We start from the raw sequence: 17881 nt of genomic DNA on the forward strand, positions 1-17881 counted from the left end.
GAAATCTGCTTCATTACTATGACAGTCATGTCTAACAGGAAGGGGGACATTCACAATCTGGGTTTCCATATTGTAAGGAGGCAAACACTCACTTATAAAGCACTGTCCTCTGCCCAAACTCACTCCAGCTGTTAACAAACACTCCTCTATAATGCAGAAAACTCAGACATGAAATATATTTTTTCTGCTATTTAATTGTTTTTGAATTTTTTAAATATGCAAACGTTGATTTGGAGGGCCATAATACCAGAAACTAGTTGAACAATATTTACTTTTACTAGATTTATAGACAATATGACTATTGATGAATAATCATAACGGCTAGATAATCACTTACTGAAGCATAACAATGAATATCTGCTATCAAGAGCATCACCCAAAAATGGCTATTGTTTTCATGTCCTAAATACTTTATGTGCTTCCTATAATTTCAATAAGCTACTTTAAAAAATGGGATGCTGAATTAGATAGACAATTTGTCTAATGAGACAGAGCTCTAATATTACTAAACTAATAATATACTTGGGATCCACATATTTAAACTGGCTTAAAAGCTATCCAGTGGTTGCTGCTTTAATGTCTTTCATTACCAAATCCTTTTTCTTCTCTTTTCTGTGTTTTGGCAGAAAAAAGGAGGGCCCTATACCTTATGCTGAGTTTTTGAGGCACTCTAATTTAAAGTATTATAAAATATGAGACCCTCTTTCTGATTCAGGAAGGTAAGAAATGAGTTGACACAAAGTAAAAACCTTTCTCTGGAGTGTAGGAAGACCTCTGTGGAAATCTGTGACTGATATGGATGGAATTTGTTTTTGTTATCTCAAGCGTCACTTCATGCTGAAGACAATCCTAAAATCTTACACTAATCATACTATAGAATAAAGAAGTATCTGTATTAAAAAAAATATTACATAGGAAAAGCTAAGATAAAAGGATGCATTTTTTAAAAAAATGTCCAAAATATATCAGAATTAAGCTTTGGTGAAGCACAAAGAGGACACTATTCCACCTGATAGAGAGTATGGCAATCTATATAAAGGGCACCAGATTATGAAGGATGGTGCAACCTTTGGATTTTTAAATTTTCCCACTTGAAAAAAACTTTTTAGATATAACATTACAGTAGTTATGCATGTTGAAAATGAATCACAGAAAACTTCTGGTTCAACTTGATACTGTAAGAACTTTAAAGGCTTTCAATGACTTAATTACAGTTAAATTGTTTTATATGTTTGGACTTGGCCATTGTCTTCTATGAACCATTCAAACTATATATGGGTTCCACCCAAATTTGCTGTTGAACTAATTTAAGCAAGCAAACCTTCACATAAAATAATTTCATTTCCAAAGAATGACTGATTTTCCTTCCATATTAATAATATTCACTTGGCAGAAAATTGGCATTCACGAGGCTCAAGCGCAATTTCTAACATTCTTTTTTAAAACTTCTCAGGGACAGTAAAGATAAAAGTTCTTACATTACATTTAGACAGAACTCTAATGGAATTTTGTCACACCTGAAGCTTACGGGATAATGTACTCAATATTATGGTTTTCAAGCACACTAATATTTTTCTGACAAAAGTATTTATCTACATTGAGAAACTTAACACATGCTTTGTCATGTCATCTGTGCGGCTCTAATCCACAGTGAGAATTTCAGCTATTTTAACTATAGCAGGGAAAAATACACAGTCATATACTTCCTAATTTAAGCAAAAACACTGAACCTATAATTAAGTGCACTTAGTAATCAGTCATTCGCAGTAGATAACAAAGAAACAAATAACCAAAATATTTTTTATCTGCAATAATTTCTATCTAATTTTCAAAGCAAACCATGAAATAAGGGTCACTGTTTTCAGTACTAACTTAGGCATTTCTGCCTTTCAGCTCCTCATAATCATCCTAATAAAAATATTATTGGCACATTTATAAAAAATAAGAGACATGCCCCTAAATGAGCCAATTCTATATTAAGCATTAGTGATATAATATTTATGATATACCAACCCCGTTGGCAGCAGCCATCTGAGCTATCAGTTTAATTGCAATCTTATTAAAATATCTCCCATCTCCTCCAACCACCACGGTAGATCCTTGTCGATCTCTTAGGTCTATGGAAAAGAATATACTCTGAATAAAATTGTGCAGGTAGTTTAGCTTGGTCTGAAAAATGAATGTCTTCTTCCGTAAGCCACTAGTTCCTGGTTTCTGATCATTATAAGGTGCTGTTGGCAAAGTCAATATTGGTAGTGGGTTGTCTTCCATGATCCTTTTTGATATAAATGCATTAAAAATAAGGAATTATATTAGCAACGAAGATTTAAGATCAGCTTGGATACCAATATGAAATAGAGGTTCAGTGAAGTAGTTCTATATCCTAAAATAGCTCCTTGAACCTTCAGCCAAATGTGGTTTCTGTAACTGAAGAGCTTTCTTGCACTTGCTCTGAAAGATCACTGTCAGAGAAAATACATACAATTTCACCCAGAGATCCCTCAGGAAAACAGATGTCTTGGATAATGTTGAAAGCCTTTTTGTTTGCTGTGGTGTCACAATTTTGGGTCTCCTACAGCATCACAAGCAGGATTTGACAGCTGTAAATTCTGCCTGGTATTCTTCTTTTGATCAGAGAAGAGTTTGCAAGAATCTTAGTGTTGCTCTTCAGTCAGAAGTACTGATGAATTGTCTCCAACTGTGAGTCCAACTAAAGTAAAGCTAAGGTTTATAAATGACAGCCTGGTTTCAGTTGTGGCTCCAATTTTCATATAGTCTTCATCCAGACATGAATATCATAAAGGTAGGTCTAGAGTGGAGAGTGCAAGTCAAGTGCTAAAGTTATTTTGTGGAGACTTTAAAGGTCACTCTTAAAATGGAAGTCAGGACTTCTCAGTTACTTATAGTTTCTTTATCCACCTGTTATTCTAATAACCAGAGGGTTCTATAGGGCCAAAAGGATACATAATATCACCCTCCCCTGTAATATAAATAAGGCAATCAAAATAATTATCTAGCAACATCAACATTTTTCTTAATTTCTTCCTTCTCACACATAAAGCACAACTTGATATTTAGATTTCAACCAGTTTGTTTTAAGTTCATGTTAAGTAAAAACACTTTTTATAAAATTTCTTAACGAGTGCACACATTTCTTTTATTCTTTGGAAATACTTGAAAATTATGTAAGCATTTTTCATGCGGAATTAAGATAAATCTAAGTTCTTGGTATTTACTTTCCTAGACAGCTTGTATCTCTCCAGAGATTCAAATTTGGCTCCCAAATGTGCTTTAAATAATGATGCTGTATTAATTTTAAATTTTAATACATTAATTTTAATGTAACAGAAGGGACAAATTATTAAATACATAGATTGTCCTCATAATAAAAAATGACATTTATTTTTAAATGATCTAAAAATTAAATTATTACCTACTGGTTAGTTTTTGGGGGCGTGTTTTTTACTCTGCCCCATGTCTACTAAATGTTGACTGCTCCCCTCAGTTTGACAAACATTGGACACCCTAGTCTGTTGCAAATGTGATCATTTGCAAAACCTTCCATGAAGTTATTTCCTGCCATCATGGCTGTCCAAGCATGCAACTAGCATGGAGATTCGGACCCTCTCCACCCTTCAGGCCTTCCGGACGGCCGTGAAGACCTGGCTGTCCCAGCAAGCCTGGGGTTGAGTTCCCCCACTACTCGAATTTGCTGTGTCTGTTGTGCTTTTAAATTGTTTGTATTGTCTGTTTGTCTTTGTCTTACTTTTGTAATTTTCCCTCCCTTGGCTTTGTTCAGCCGCCCTGAGTCCCTTCGGGGAATAGGGCGGCCTACAAATTGAATAAAATCCAAATCCAATCCAATGTAACAGAGTGGATTATTTGATCCTTTGAAGAGAAAGAGAAAAAACATGTAAAAACTCCTAACTCAATATACCTGATAAATAGCCTTTATGTTGCAAATAAATCCTTATGTTGCAAAATAAAACCTAGCTCCTTTTTTGGGGGGGGTACTAGTACAGGTTTATACTTTTTATATGTGGATTATATCATCTTTTCTCTTCTTGATACATTTAATCTGATTACTAAGAGTACATTATTGAATATTATCACTTGGTTAACCTTTCTCTCAAAGCTGGTTGGTGTATACAGTATATAGCATGGAAAATAAATAATTTAGCACGTAAAAGAGAAACAATATTCTTTTTTTAAAATGTTATTGAAAATTTGAGAATACATGTAGACTAAATTCACAGGTAGAAGCTGCCCTCTTGTGGTATACACTGCAATCACAAAATTCAGAGAGTTTTAATCAGTAAGGACTGTAAATTGGTGAATAATTTACAGCAACTTAATTACTGAAAGTTAACTAATATCCTGTAGTTCCAATCTGTAGTAACTATTAATTTATGTTACATTAGCCAGACAGCAGACTGCACTGCAGACATTTATACATTTAAGATAATTGAATGGGATTTAAACTCTATTTTTTCACTAGAATGATGATTTTTTTCAGTAACAATTTGAAGGCAATATGGGTCATTGGAGAATTTGCATTAATATTCTGTCCTGTTATTCACTGCATGACCTTGGGAAAGCATCTTGTTGTCCAATTTCACCACATTCTTGTTGAAATGAAGTTGAAATGAAAGAAATGCTAATCTGAGTTCCTTATAAGAACAGTCAGAAAGAAACTTTTATCTTTTATCTTATCTGACCTGCAATATGTGAGGTTGAGCGAGATAATAGAGAACAATAAAAAGAGAGAAGGTAAATCCATTAGCAGCTTCATCTTAAAAGGCAATAGGAGGAGGATGAAGTTTTAAGTATATTTGCTACCTTAAGTTATGAATAAAAATAACAAAGGCAGGGTAAATAAAATAAATAAAATAAAGAGTCCAGTAACAAACATTTTTCTTATTCAGTTCATTGAGCCATGACCTTAAATAATTCATTGTTAATGAGAATTGGAAATTCTTATTATGGATTCATATACGTACTTCATATTTACCTTCAGTAAGATATCTTATATAAATCTGTAATTGGTATACTTCCTTCATGTTGTTCAACTAAATAAAGCTTGGCAGCTAAAAAAATGGTTTCCAAGGAACTCTAATATGTTTAAAATTCAGTACGAAAAAAATATCTGGAGCAGAAACCTCAGTTGTATCCTTGTTTGTCTTTACTAACTCATGAACCAGATTACAGAAATGAATGATGGATTTACAGAGTTATATAATATTTTCTTCAAATACTTACGTACAAAGCATTTAGCCCTCTCTAATCTACTGATCTGAGAAACTGCCATAAATAACAAAGTTGGCTTAGCAATATATATATATAACTCTGATCCGTAATATACATTTGTACCAGTGGTGGGTTGCAGGCGGTACGCCCCGGTACACATGTACCGGTGCCTGCCGGAAGCAGCAGCCACCGTACTGGAACGGTGCTTTGGAGGGCTCGCCCACCCACCCTCCTTCCTTACCTGTATTTGAAGGAAACGGGCCATCTGTGCAAGCGTGTGCAACATATGGTGCCTGCGCAATGCTCCATCGAGCAGCTGGAGCGTCGCTGGTGGTGAGTGCGCATGGGTGCACAGTGCGCGTGCCCAGCTCCCGTTGCAACATACCAGTTGCAATGGGAACTGAAACCCACTACTGATTTGTACTAGTCCCATCCTAAATAAAGAATATTCAAACTTGCATACTAAATTGCATGTGTCTAACAAGAGTTCATAGTACCTCATATAATAACCATCTATCTCTGATGGTAAGCCATTAGCTAGGTTCTCTGATCATGGTAAGATTATTATTATTTATTATTATTATTATTTATTTGTCTTGTATGCCGCCCACTCCCGGAGGACTCTGGGTGGCTCACAAAGGACAAGGGAAAGGGGGGAACAAGACAAAGACAACATATTAAAAACGATTTGTACTAATTCAGTTTAGTAAGTTATCTAGACATTGCATTTTGAAAACCATGGTTTATGCCTTAATATAAAGGTGAGCAACAAAGGGGACTAACTCCATAAAGTATGACTAAATAAACAAGACTTAGCAAAATGTGTAAAGTAATATGTTATCAGAATGATCAAAATAGAAGTAATTTTGTTACCATATTTTTCAGAGTATAAGAAGCACCTTTTTTCCTCAAAAAAGAGGCTGAAAATCTGGGTGTGTCTTATACACCAAATACAGCATATTTTGCCTCCCGAAACCTTACTCCTTCACCAAAATGGCTGTGCATACCTTTATGAAGGCTTTCAGAGAGCTCCTGAGGGCTGGGAGGGCAGAGAGCAAAAAATGGGTCGTTCCCGCCCCCCAGCAGCACTCTGTAAACCTCCATAAGGCTATGCATGCAAATTTTTTGACAAAAAATGGGCCCGTTTTTGCTAGTTCCCCCCCCCACGGCCCCAGGAGAACTCTGCAAGTCCCTCCCCAAGGCTATTCATGCCTTTAAAAAAAACCAGGCCCATTTTCATGAAAAACGGACCGTTTTGGGGAGGTTTGCAGAGTGCAAAAACTTTTTTTTTCCTTTTGGAAAGCTCTTTAATTGATTGATGAGAATTACATTGATCAAATGCTGAGTTAGCAGAAACACCTACCTATTTACTGTATTTCTCTCTCTCTCTCTCTCTCCCCCTCTCCCTACCTACACACACACACACTCTCTCGCTCCCTACCTACCTACTGTATTTCTCTCTCTCTCTATTTCTCTCTCTATCCTTTATCTACCTCCCTACTCTTTCATTCCCTACCTATCTACTTTATTTCTCTCTCTCTCTCTCTCTCTCTCTCTCTCTCCCTCTACCTGCCTATCTACCTACACACATACTCTCTCTCCCTACCTACCTACTGTATTTCTCTATCTCTCTCTATTTCTCTCTCTATCCCTTTATCTACCTACCTACTCTTTCACTCTCTACCTATCTACTTTATTTCTCTCTCTCTTCCTCTACCTGCCTACCTACCTACACACATACTCTATCTCCCTACCTACCTACTGTATTTCTCTATCTCTCTCTATTTCTCTCTCTATCCCTTTATCTACCTACCTACCTACTGACTCTCTCTCTCCCTCTCTCCTCTACCTGCCTACCTACCTACACACCAGTGGTGGGTTTCAATTTTTTTTAGAATCTGTAGGTGTGGTCTGCTTTGTGGGAGTGGCTTGCCATCCATGTGACCAGGTGGGAGTGGCTTGCCATCCATGTGACCAGGTGGAGTGGCTTGCCAGCCATGTGACTGGGTGACTGGCCAACTTGTAAAATGTGGTGAAACTCACTTAACAACACTCTTGCTTAGCAACCAAAATGTTGGCTCAGAAACTCTGGCATTTGAACCACGCAAGTCTTAAAGCTGTCAAGTTACAAGACCCCTGCACCTCTAACCCTTTAGAAAAGAAACCCAGGGGTGTTCAAACTTGATAGCTTTAAGACTTGTGGACTTCAACTCCCAGAATTCCTCCTCCTGTCATGTTGGCTCAGGAACTCTGGCATTGAAGTGTGCAAGTCTTAAAACTGTCAAGTTACAAAACCCTTGCACCCCTAACCCTTTAGAAAAAAAAACCTCAGGGGTGTTCAAACTTGACAGCTTTAAGACTTGTGGACTTCAACTCCCAGAATTCCTCCTCTCATTCTTCATCTTTATGATGTGTGGACGGGCGGAGGGAGGGAGCTGGAACCGGTTCTAAACGGCACTGTAGATTTGTGGAACCGCTTCTATAGAATAGGTTAGAACTGGCAGGAACCCACCCCTGCTACACACATAGTCTCTCTCCCTACCTCCTACTGTCTGTCAGCCCTCGGGCTGCCATTCGGGGGGAGCCAGTCCATCGCCACACCCTCTCAGCCATGCTTACATGCCACCAACACTGCCACATTGATATTGACTCTCTGATGTTGGCGGAGCCTATAGCTGCATGTGGCTCTGCAAGGCTTCCCTCACTATTCTGTTGGGTGCAACTGTCTCCTCAGAAGTAACTCTTCTACTTGGCTTCCGGGGGAGGAGCCTGTCGCCGTTGGGGGCTCAACGGAGCTCCCCTCAGAGTTCTGGTCTGTATATCTAAAAGATCTATAGCTATCTCCTCTTTTAGGCAGAAAGGGGCAGGGAGGAGCTCAGTCGTTAGAATCTCTTTGAAATTCACAGCCTTTTGTCTTTCGCTGTGAACGGAGAAGAGGTTCAACACAAAGCTGAGCTTTTTTTTTTTTTACTCCAGCCAGATCTTCTCAGCTGTTTTTTTCAACCCAAGGCAGGCCCTCCCCCCCCCCCCGAACAATTCTAAGCTATTTAAAATCGGTCCGGGCAGCGACCATTCCTGAAAACCTTTTTTGTTTATTATTATTTAAAATACCAGCTTCAACCTTACAAAAAAACCCTTTGTTTAACTGTTTTTCAAAATGGCGATTTTATAGCCTTCGCAGTTGATATATTTAATCAGCCCTGTTTTCCTGAAGACTTTTCTTTACTAATTGCCAGAGTTTACTCAAAGTATTTTATTGTAAATCAAGGTGTGTAGAGACTTTGTTTGTTCGCTTTTGTTCTTTTATAATGGCTCCCAAGTCAAAAAATTTTAAGCGTTTTCTTAACAATACATCCCAAATAATCGCTATAAAGCCACAATCTATGCCTTCTACGCCCTCTACTGGAGATCTGTTAACGAAAGATTTTTTTTTTGAAACCCTCAGAAAATTTAGAGAGGAAATAATGCAATTTATTTCGGAACTATGTGATAAACTTGATGCCAAGATTGCCCAAACAAGGGAGGATACCATCGGAGTTATAACCATGATGACAGATTACGTTGCAGGAATGGAGGATAAATTGGAACTTTTGGAACAAGACAATTTTAACTTGACATCTAAAATCGAAAAGCTGCAACAGGAAATTGAAAAGGCAGAGAGACAACTTGTTATGACAAATTATAAAAAGACTGCGTTTGCAATAAGAGTTAGGGGATTGCGTGAAAACGAACAGGAGAATTTGAAGCAGACCTTTTTTTAGGCTTTCAGTCGTGTGGTGGGAGGTCCGGGACTCAACTTTGATTGGCAGATCCAAAAAATTTACCGCCACAATTCGTGGACAGCAAAACAGAGACAGCTTCCGAGAGATGTGGTTATATATTTTGCTACAAAAGAATCCAGAAACGCGATACTACAAGAGTTCTACAACCACAGGCTGCGAATTGATGGACAGGATTTGATCGTTTTTAAAGAGGTGCCACCCCAGATGTTAAAAGCCAGGAGGGACTATGCTTTTTTAACTAAAGAACTTAGAGACAATCAGATACAGTACAGATGGGAGGCGCCATTTGGTATTACAGTCACACTTGACGATCAGAAACATCGCCTCAACTCAGCTTGTGAAGCCCGAGACTTTTATCATAAGATTCTAAAGGCGGGACTTCCTGAATTACCCGGACTTGGACAAATATAAGGAGAAGTACAAGAGAAACAACCAATCACACAACTACAAGATGGGAGCTATCGTTTTTCCCCTTCGGAAGGGCAGCAGAGCGGAGAACAAGGATTTAGTTATGCTTCCAAAACATTTGCTTAATTGTAACTTGAATAATACTCTGTGACTATGTTTTGTAGAAAAGGGCATAGTGGTATACCGATCAAGAGACATTAAGGCTGTAAGAAATGATGTTGATCGCTTCGGGAATTATATTGTATGGGACTTTAAAAAAAAGACTTGATGGACAACTTGGAACTTTTACATAAATTGCTTATGTTTTATTCTCTAGGGTGAGGGAGGCAGAGATTGTGATGCTTCTGGATTGTGGTTTAGGTTGAATCGAGTTGGGAAGGGTGGCGCAGATGGGAGGGTAGCGAAGGTTTAATTAGAGCTTATTTTGAGCCAGAAAGTAAGTTGACTTCTATAGTAATGTTTATTTGAACATAATGTTTGGAAGAATATACTCAGGGAGCTTGAAGGAAGGCGGAGCAAATAGGGGAGGTGTACGGATGATAATAAAATATATATATGGACACGGGTAGATGCAGGATGAGAGGAGTTGGAACAGAAACCGAGAGAAATATTGGTGTTTAAGGTGTTTAAGTTGCTTTATAGAGAAAGAGGTAAAAGGGATATATTAAAGGTTTGGAAATGGATACATATTTAGATAAAGAGATAAGGTCCCTAGCTAGAGTAGAATTCTATTTGATTAACTCACTTGGTTTCAACATAGTTTGAAATCCTGCAAGTAATAAATTAATCGAGACTAGGAATGATGCACATTGCTTAAGTGTTAATAACGATGGGAAGCTGAGCTTAAGGTAGAGAGTTTATTGATTTCTCTTTTTTGGGGGGGGTCTTTTTCCCCCTTCCCCTTTTTTTTTTATTTTTATTTTTTTTATTTTTTTTAGTCTCTAATCTATTTGGTTTCAATATACTCCAGACTTTGCTTGATAAGGAACGATGTCGGGAATGGGATCTGGGAAGTCGGAAGGAGGTCTGGGAGGGGGGTTCATGGGGGGGAGGGGGGGAGGGGGGAAATATAGATTCAATTTTTAAAACAATGAATGCACTTGGATACTGTTGCTTTTTCTTTTCTTTCTTTTTTTCCCCCCTTTCTTTTAATCTTTTTTTTTCTTATAATTTTAGTGTAAATTACAAAATGAATAGACAAATGAACAGTAAAAATACACCGAAGTGAGGAGTAGAGGGAAAGAAGAGGGAGGAATTAAGAGGGAGTGAGAAGGGAATGTAAGGAGGGTGAGATGGTGGGAAGGGGAGAAAGGAATGGTTGAGGGGGAGGGGAAGTAGAAGAGGGGATTGTTGGAGGGGAGAAATGAAAGTTGGAGGGGTAGAAGAAAGGGTGTATGAAGGTTAGAAGTGTTATGAGTTGTGTTTATTGCTTTTTTTAACTGCACAGTATTTAAGTGATTGTATAAATGAAAATGAAATAAAAGAGTTTTGAGAAAAAATAAAAATAAAAAGAAGTAACTCTTCTACTTCAGTGCAACTGCCTACTCTGCCATAACTCTTTTGCTTGGATGCAGCTAACCACGAAGGACACTATGATGACACTGAGTGGGTGTGTGGCTGAGGGTATGGGTTATGGTGATTGGTGATGGTGGTTGGGTGTCATCTGGGTGGAGTTGTGGGTGGAGCTGGGTGGGGTAATGGTATATATATGAGTGATGGTGTTAACTTGGTTAGAACTGACTTGGATTTGCTTACCTTTGTATCGTTGTCATTTAGTGCTGATTATCACGTAATATTAGATAGAGATAAAGTTTTTCACCCAACAGACTCTGTTTGTATTCAACATGAACGCCGGAACTTCACTCTGTCTGTCTGTCTGTCTGTCTGTCTGTCTGTCTCTCCCTCCCTTTATCTACCTACCTAACTACTCTCTCTCTCTCTCTCCCTATCTACTATATTTCTCTCTCGATTTCTCTCTCTCTATCCCTCTACCTACCAACCTACCTACACTCTCTCTCCCCCCTACCTATCTATTGCATTTCTCTCTCTCTCTTTCTATTTCTCTCCATCCCTCTACCTACCTACCTACCTACTCTCTCTGTATCTGTCTCTATTTCTCTCTCTCTTTATCCCTTTATCTATCTATCTATCTATCTATCTATCTATCTATCTATCTATCTACCTACCTACCTACCTACCTACCTACCTACCTACCTACCTACCTACTCTCTCTCTCCCTACATACCTACTGTATTTCTCTCTCTTTCTCTCCCTGTCTATCCCTCTATCTACCTACCTACTTTTTTTAAAAAAAATTGCCCCTTCAAAACCATGGTGAGTCTTATACTGAAAAATATGGTAATTAGTAATTATTTTTCAATTAGCTTGTGTTGCAGACAATATACCATAATAGTTCCTCCTATCAAATTGCAGAGCAACTCAATTTACAGGTTAAAACTACTATCTCCTCACAAATTATATGTTGTCACTAGCTTTAAACAGGCTGTATGTTCTCCTGGAGGGTATGTAATGATCTCTCTTACTATAGCAGGTTTTAACCTTTGTACTCCAGCAATGATATTATCAGTATTTAGAACATGAATTACAAGAACATCTCAAAGAAAGATACTAAGAAAATGCAATAACATTCTTGATGGATTGTAAAGATCAAAGCAACTAATGATAGAAGAAAATATTTCAGATGGTAGCCTCAATAGGTTAAAATCTACCCTAAGAGGTAGAAAGCTCTGAAGTGCTTACAAAAGAATCAGGGCATGTTATCTCAAAAACCCAGTTCCATCCTAGTATGTTAGGAGGTAGTTGACTGGATTTTACAGATTCTCAGAGTTTAGAAATCCTGCTGATCTAGTTATTTAGCCTGTAATCTTTCTTTCCCATTCAGCATTCCTTATGAAAAATTAGCTGCCTACTAGGACAGTGAAAACCATTATAAAGGAACAATTTATATAATGAATGCTGTGAGAAGAGGGAATGGACTTGAGGGACAAGAACCAGAGCTACTACTAAGACAAATAATCTGATAAAAGAAACCCGAGTCTGGGCAGAACTATGCTTAAGAAAATATCTTAGAGAAAATTCCGTTACTGCATTTTTACAATAAAAGTAATTTCCCAGTCTGATCTTCCTTGAAGAATTGGCATGAATTTTGCAAGTCTGAATGTGCTTTCCTTTTCTCTCTCTTTATCTCTGAACAAACAAGGAAGAGTCTTCCCTGAGAAGTTTCCTCAGGTTACACTTCCATCCCAGACCCAGAGTTGTTTTACAAGACTATTGTCTTGGTAGTGCCTTTACTTGCTGTTCCTCAAAGGCATTCCTTTTCCCATTACAATGCATCAACATAATTGAAGTATCCATCTTTTAAAAGCACTCACATTATCTTCCTCTGTCTATTTAGCTTTGCTGGCACTTTCAACAAAAGTAATGTATGTACATAAACTTGCTTGTGGAGACAGAGAAAGAAGGCACTAACTGAGCCTATTGCATCTCAAATTTCCCACTGATTTCCATAGAGTTTATTCCCAGACAGGGATGTGCAAATCAGAGTAAATCCAACCTACTTTATTACAGTATTTTTCAGAGTATAAGACACAACATTCCCCCCCCCCAAAAAAAGAGGGTGAAAATCTGGGTGCGTCTTATACACTGAATACAGCATTTTGGCCTACTGAAACCTCTCCTCCTTTGTAAAAATGGCCATGAAGAGGGTTTGGGAGGCTTGCAAAGTGCTCCTGGGGACTGGGGAGGGCAAAATGAACAAAAAAACAGGACGTTATTGCTCGTTTTTGCCCGCCCCCAGGAGCACTCTACAACCCTCCCAAAGCTCTGCATGCCCCTTTTTGGTTGCAAAAAATGAGGCATGCAGAGGATTTGGGAGGCATGCAGAGTGCATAAACTTTATTTTAAAAAAAACACCTCTTCAAAATCATGGTGCGTCTTATAGTCCGAAAAATATGGTACTTAGTTTTTCAAGATGGATTTTTGTTCCAGAAAATTTCTCTGAATCTGTTAATTGTCGATTTAGGGGCTATTTGATACTATTTCTTTATACGAAGACATGATTGCTAAGATTCTTGGCCTTTTCTCTTTTTTTCATACCAAAAATGCCAGGCAGCCGGCAGGCAGCAGAAGTAGCCTGCAGTACTGCATTCTAACCACTGCACCACCATGGCTCTTATGATAGTTACAGAATCCCTATGGTCATGTGATCAAAACTTGAGCAACCGATATGTATTTACAATGGTTGCAGTATCCTGGAGTCAAGTGATCACCATTTGTGACCTCCACAGTCAGCTTTCAACAGTCAAATCTGAGGGACGCCAGATATGTGAACGACCACCCAATTCACTTAACCACAGTGATTTGCTTAATGACCATTGTAAAAATATTGTAAATCAGGTGCAACTTACTTATCAACTTCTTTGCTTGTTGACAGATATTCTGCTCACAATTGTGGCTGTAAGTTGAGAACTACTTGTATCCAGACTTTTTCCTGCAGAAACATACTATGTGCATCCACTAGGGATAAAAAAACTCAAATGTAGTCTTTACAGAATCAAGGCATGCTGTGCCTCAATTCACTATTTTCAAAACTTAAATTAACAGTCAGATATGTTGGCTTTATCTAGAGATAAAGACTGACCTCCGATAAGAATTTGGTGAACCAACCTCAGACGAAATCATGAGCAAATAAATTTGCTATTTTAAATGTGAGAGAGAAATCTGATCTTAGCTTTCAACCATCATGGTATGTGAAGCAGATCTCTCTATCCCATAAAAAAGAAATTTGGAATATAGGAAAGAGGAAACTTTTTTTTACCATGACATTTTCAAAAAGTACAGAAAAGCCTAGCTATAGATACTGAGGAGTCAGTCCTTCTAGGTTCCTAGCCAATCTCCCCCCCCCCCAAAAGCTATAACAAAAGAAGCAGCTGGGGACTTGAACATGACCTAGATTCACATTCAGTAATTCCTTCTTGGCATGCAGAGTGACTGCTACTCTTGGACCGCTACTCACTCTGCTGGAAATGTCCATCTTTTATTACGATCCTCTGAGTATGTTTCCAGACTCAGGACAAACCAGCCTTTCTATTTAAAATAATTGCAAGGATAGCCCATGTGTATGCTCTCTGCAGGCAAGAAGTGTCTGTACTCTTAACTATCTTCTGAAAACTAAGATAATATTGTACTATTCATCTCTTCTAAAGAATCTCTCTTAACTTTCAGTGAAATAGTCTTATACAACAGGTCTTATTCCATAAGGTCTCTTTTGTAGGGGAAAATGCTTAGTTTATCTTAAAAGAAAGGGAACATTTTCTTCTGTAACCTTGAAGAGATGAATTATAAAACAGTAGAGATGTATTTCATTTTTATACTAGGTAAATTGTATTAGTTTAAAATGAACTTTCACTAGGCACCATGGGGATCTGCAACATCTTCTGATGCTTGTCCATTGCTTGTCACACTGTGCAACAGCAATATATGAACAAAAGGGGTACAGCTCATGCTAAGATGGGATCTTGCTTTCAACAGACTGACCTGCTGACAGACAGGCATAATTGGGGATCGGAGGCACTATTCGGCAGTTGCTTCCCTCCTTGTTGAGAAGGTGGTTCTGTTCTTTATCAATGAAAAAGAGAAATTGACAAAGCTTACCGCGTCAACTCCTGGCTATGCTCTGCCTAATCTTGATTGATTGACCTTACCCCATAAGAGGCTGGGCAATTGGAACACAGAGAATGACATCCTTGTGGGCAGCAATCTCACTTGGGAATAATATGCTCCTTGAGGCATTCTGGAAACTAGTAAAATCAATCCTCTTCTCTAAAATATTTCACAGGAACATTTTAGCTAGGAAAGCAACTGATTTTCTTTTGATGTTTGCATTGTTTTGTGGATCATTTTATTCTATGTATCATAAGCAAATTCTGCTAATGAATAACACAGAATTAACTACTGCTAATATCAGACTGCTCAATGCTTTTTTTCCACTAAGTATGTTTCCATTACTAAAAAAAGCACCTGTAAGATTCCAGGCAGTCTATCCATGCCTAGCCAGAGATAGTGTCTACACATTGTAGTTAAGGTATGAGCTGATTCCAAGTCTTGAGTGTTTTAGATGAATCCACCCACAAGTTTTTTTTCAGGGCCGTTGCTTGAGAAACATGCATATGCAAAGTAACTTTCTCTCAGCTCAACTTACTTCATAATGTGGCTGTTGTTTTCAAGCTGGTACCTTTCACACATGTTGTAATTCACTATAATAACACCCCCCCCCCAAATGTGTATTTCTAAGTGAGACAGGATTTGGAAACAAAGAGATCTGGTAAGAGACCAGATTGAATTTTTAAATATGTATACTGCCCAACTCACCAAGAGAGAACTCTAGACAGCTTTAAACCAAGTTAAAACATAAAAAATAAACATAATATAGAAGTTGGGAAGAAAAAGTCTGTTCCATTTAAGGGAGTAGCAATGTTTTTGAATAGCCCATGTTTAAAAAATAATACCAATAAGAATAGTTTTTTTTAAATTAATGCAGTTCCTGATTGGAAATAATTATTTATACAAATAATAAAGGCAGGTTATAAATGGATAAAATATTTTAAACTATATAGGCCAACTTTTCACACAAATGTTTATTCAGAGGAATTTAATCCACACTTGTTTAAAACATCAGATTTTCTCTTTTAACCCCCATAGACCAATCTAAAGGACAGGCTTTTGAACCCTCCAGTGCTTGCAAAACTATTACAATGAATTTTGCACCTGCATGCAAAGATACGAAGACCAAGCCTGTCCCAACCGTTCCTGCAATCGGTTGAAGCCTATTTCCCCATGTTAGGAAAACCCTATTTATTTTAAAATAAGGGTAACCTTTGGACAGACCCTGCTAAAAGAATTGCTGGTATCTCAGGGCCGAAACCGTATCTGCAATGTCTGAAAGGTTAACTTAAATGTCAAAGATTGAGGAGCCTTTTACAGCTTAGCCAGCCCTGAGTGCCATCACTGTGCCCCCACACCCACCCTCAAAACCGGCAAGGAACCCGTGTGTGTAAAAATAATTATCTCGCCAGTGCCACAATCCCAAATCGCCCTGACGTTTCAACCTTGCCTCCATTCTCTGCTGGAGGACATTTCCCCTCACGAAGGGTTATTTGCAGCTCCGAACACACATTTGAGGGGACGGGAAAAACCCAGCACCAACTAGGAAGGCCCATTGCAAACTAAGCGCACTTCCCTCAACGTAAATCTTTATTCGCTGACGAACAGATAACAAAAAAACGGGACCGAGCGTCAGTGCGTGGTTTAAGGAGGCCTGAGGGGAGGGACCGAAGCAGGTTCTCGGCTGTAAAATTTATCCCTAAACGGGCGCACTTCTGCACTGCCATCCACCCCCCGTCAGTCTCAAAGCTCGCACACGCCATTCAAAGGCATGAGGTGGACTCCAAGCGGCGAAGGCCGACTGGCGGCCGCCAAAAAACGGGGCCTCCTTTAAGATCGCCTCAGGCGCCGCCGGCTACTTCTCCGGAAGGCATTTCCCTCCCAGTCCCGTACCAAGCAAGCTCACCGGTACGGAATTGGGCGGAGGTGGGGGAGGCAACCGGAAAGAGTCACATTCCCGTCGCCTGTCCGAAGGGATGCAGACACGCAACGTCCCCACAACCGGCGGGCAAACTCGCGGGCACCCCGGCGAGGGAAGGCGACAGACAGCCCGACTTACCCCGTTGGCAGCGGCGATGCGGAGGATCAGCTGGATGGCCTCCTTCATGTAAAACCGCCCGTCGCCCCCCACCACCAGCGTTGCCGCCTGCCTCTCTGCCGGCTCGATGGTGGAGATAATGCTCTGGATGAAGTTCTCGGCGTAGTGGGCATTGCCTTGGAAAACCTTGACCCGCTTGCGGAGGCCGCTGGTGCCCGGCTTCTGGTCGGGGTAGGCGGTGGTTTTGACGGTCACGATCTTCACCATGGTGGCCGGGGGTTGGCGGACGGTTTGGAGAGGAGCTGGCTTGGCTGCAAGGCTGACTCTACCTTTCGTAGCAGCCGCTGGGCTGGCTTTACCCCAAGCAGCCACATCTCCTCCCACTTAAATTTAAAGTCGCAGAGGATCCTTTCCCCACGACTGAGTTAAAACGGTCATCAAGCCCCCGTCTGCATTTGCAGAAAAATGTCCAGTGATTGCCTTCCTTTAGCCCAATGGGCTGCAAATTTCTACATACCTTAAAGACTGCTGGATGGTGTAGACATAAGAGGGAAAACAAAAGGAGTTCAGCTAAGGACAATTTAAGATTGACTTTTTGGGTTTTCTCCACTTGTGTACAGATGTGCCCCGGAAATCTTGTAGTTGGTCTCAGGATATGCCTTGGTTTCATTCTCAGTCCATGACTGAGATATACTGCACAGGTTAGTCTTCATCTTAATGACCA

General features: G+C 39.3%; 1 protein-coding gene across 2 annotated transcripts in view; it reads right to left on the bottom strand.

Annotated features, from left to right (window-relative positions):
• The window catches only part of PGM1 (phosphoglucomutase 1), a 52521-nt gene extending 35021 nt beyond the window's left edge, over positions 1–17500 (bottom strand). The window contains exon 1 of one of the 2 annotated variants that reach the window (XM_032218268.1): positions 17179–17500. In XM_032218268.1, coding sequence (XP_032074159.1) covers positions 17179–17424 — 246 coding nt within the window. In that variant the 5' untranslated portion in view covers positions 17425–17500. Of the gene's footprint in view, positions 1–2013; positions 2272–17178 lie in introns of those variants that run through there. The other variant, XM_032218267.1, reaches the window with a different exon arrangement.
• Positions 17501–17881: the final 381 nt, after the last annotated feature.

The sequence above is a fragment of the Thamnophis elegans genome, chromosome 5, assembly GCF_009769535.1.
Source record: "Thamnophis elegans isolate rThaEle1 chromosome 5, rThaEle1.pri, whole genome shotgun sequence".
In the NCBI taxonomy this organism is placed as follows: domain Eukaryota; kingdom Metazoa; phylum Chordata; class Lepidosauria; order Squamata; family Colubridae; genus Thamnophis; species Thamnophis elegans.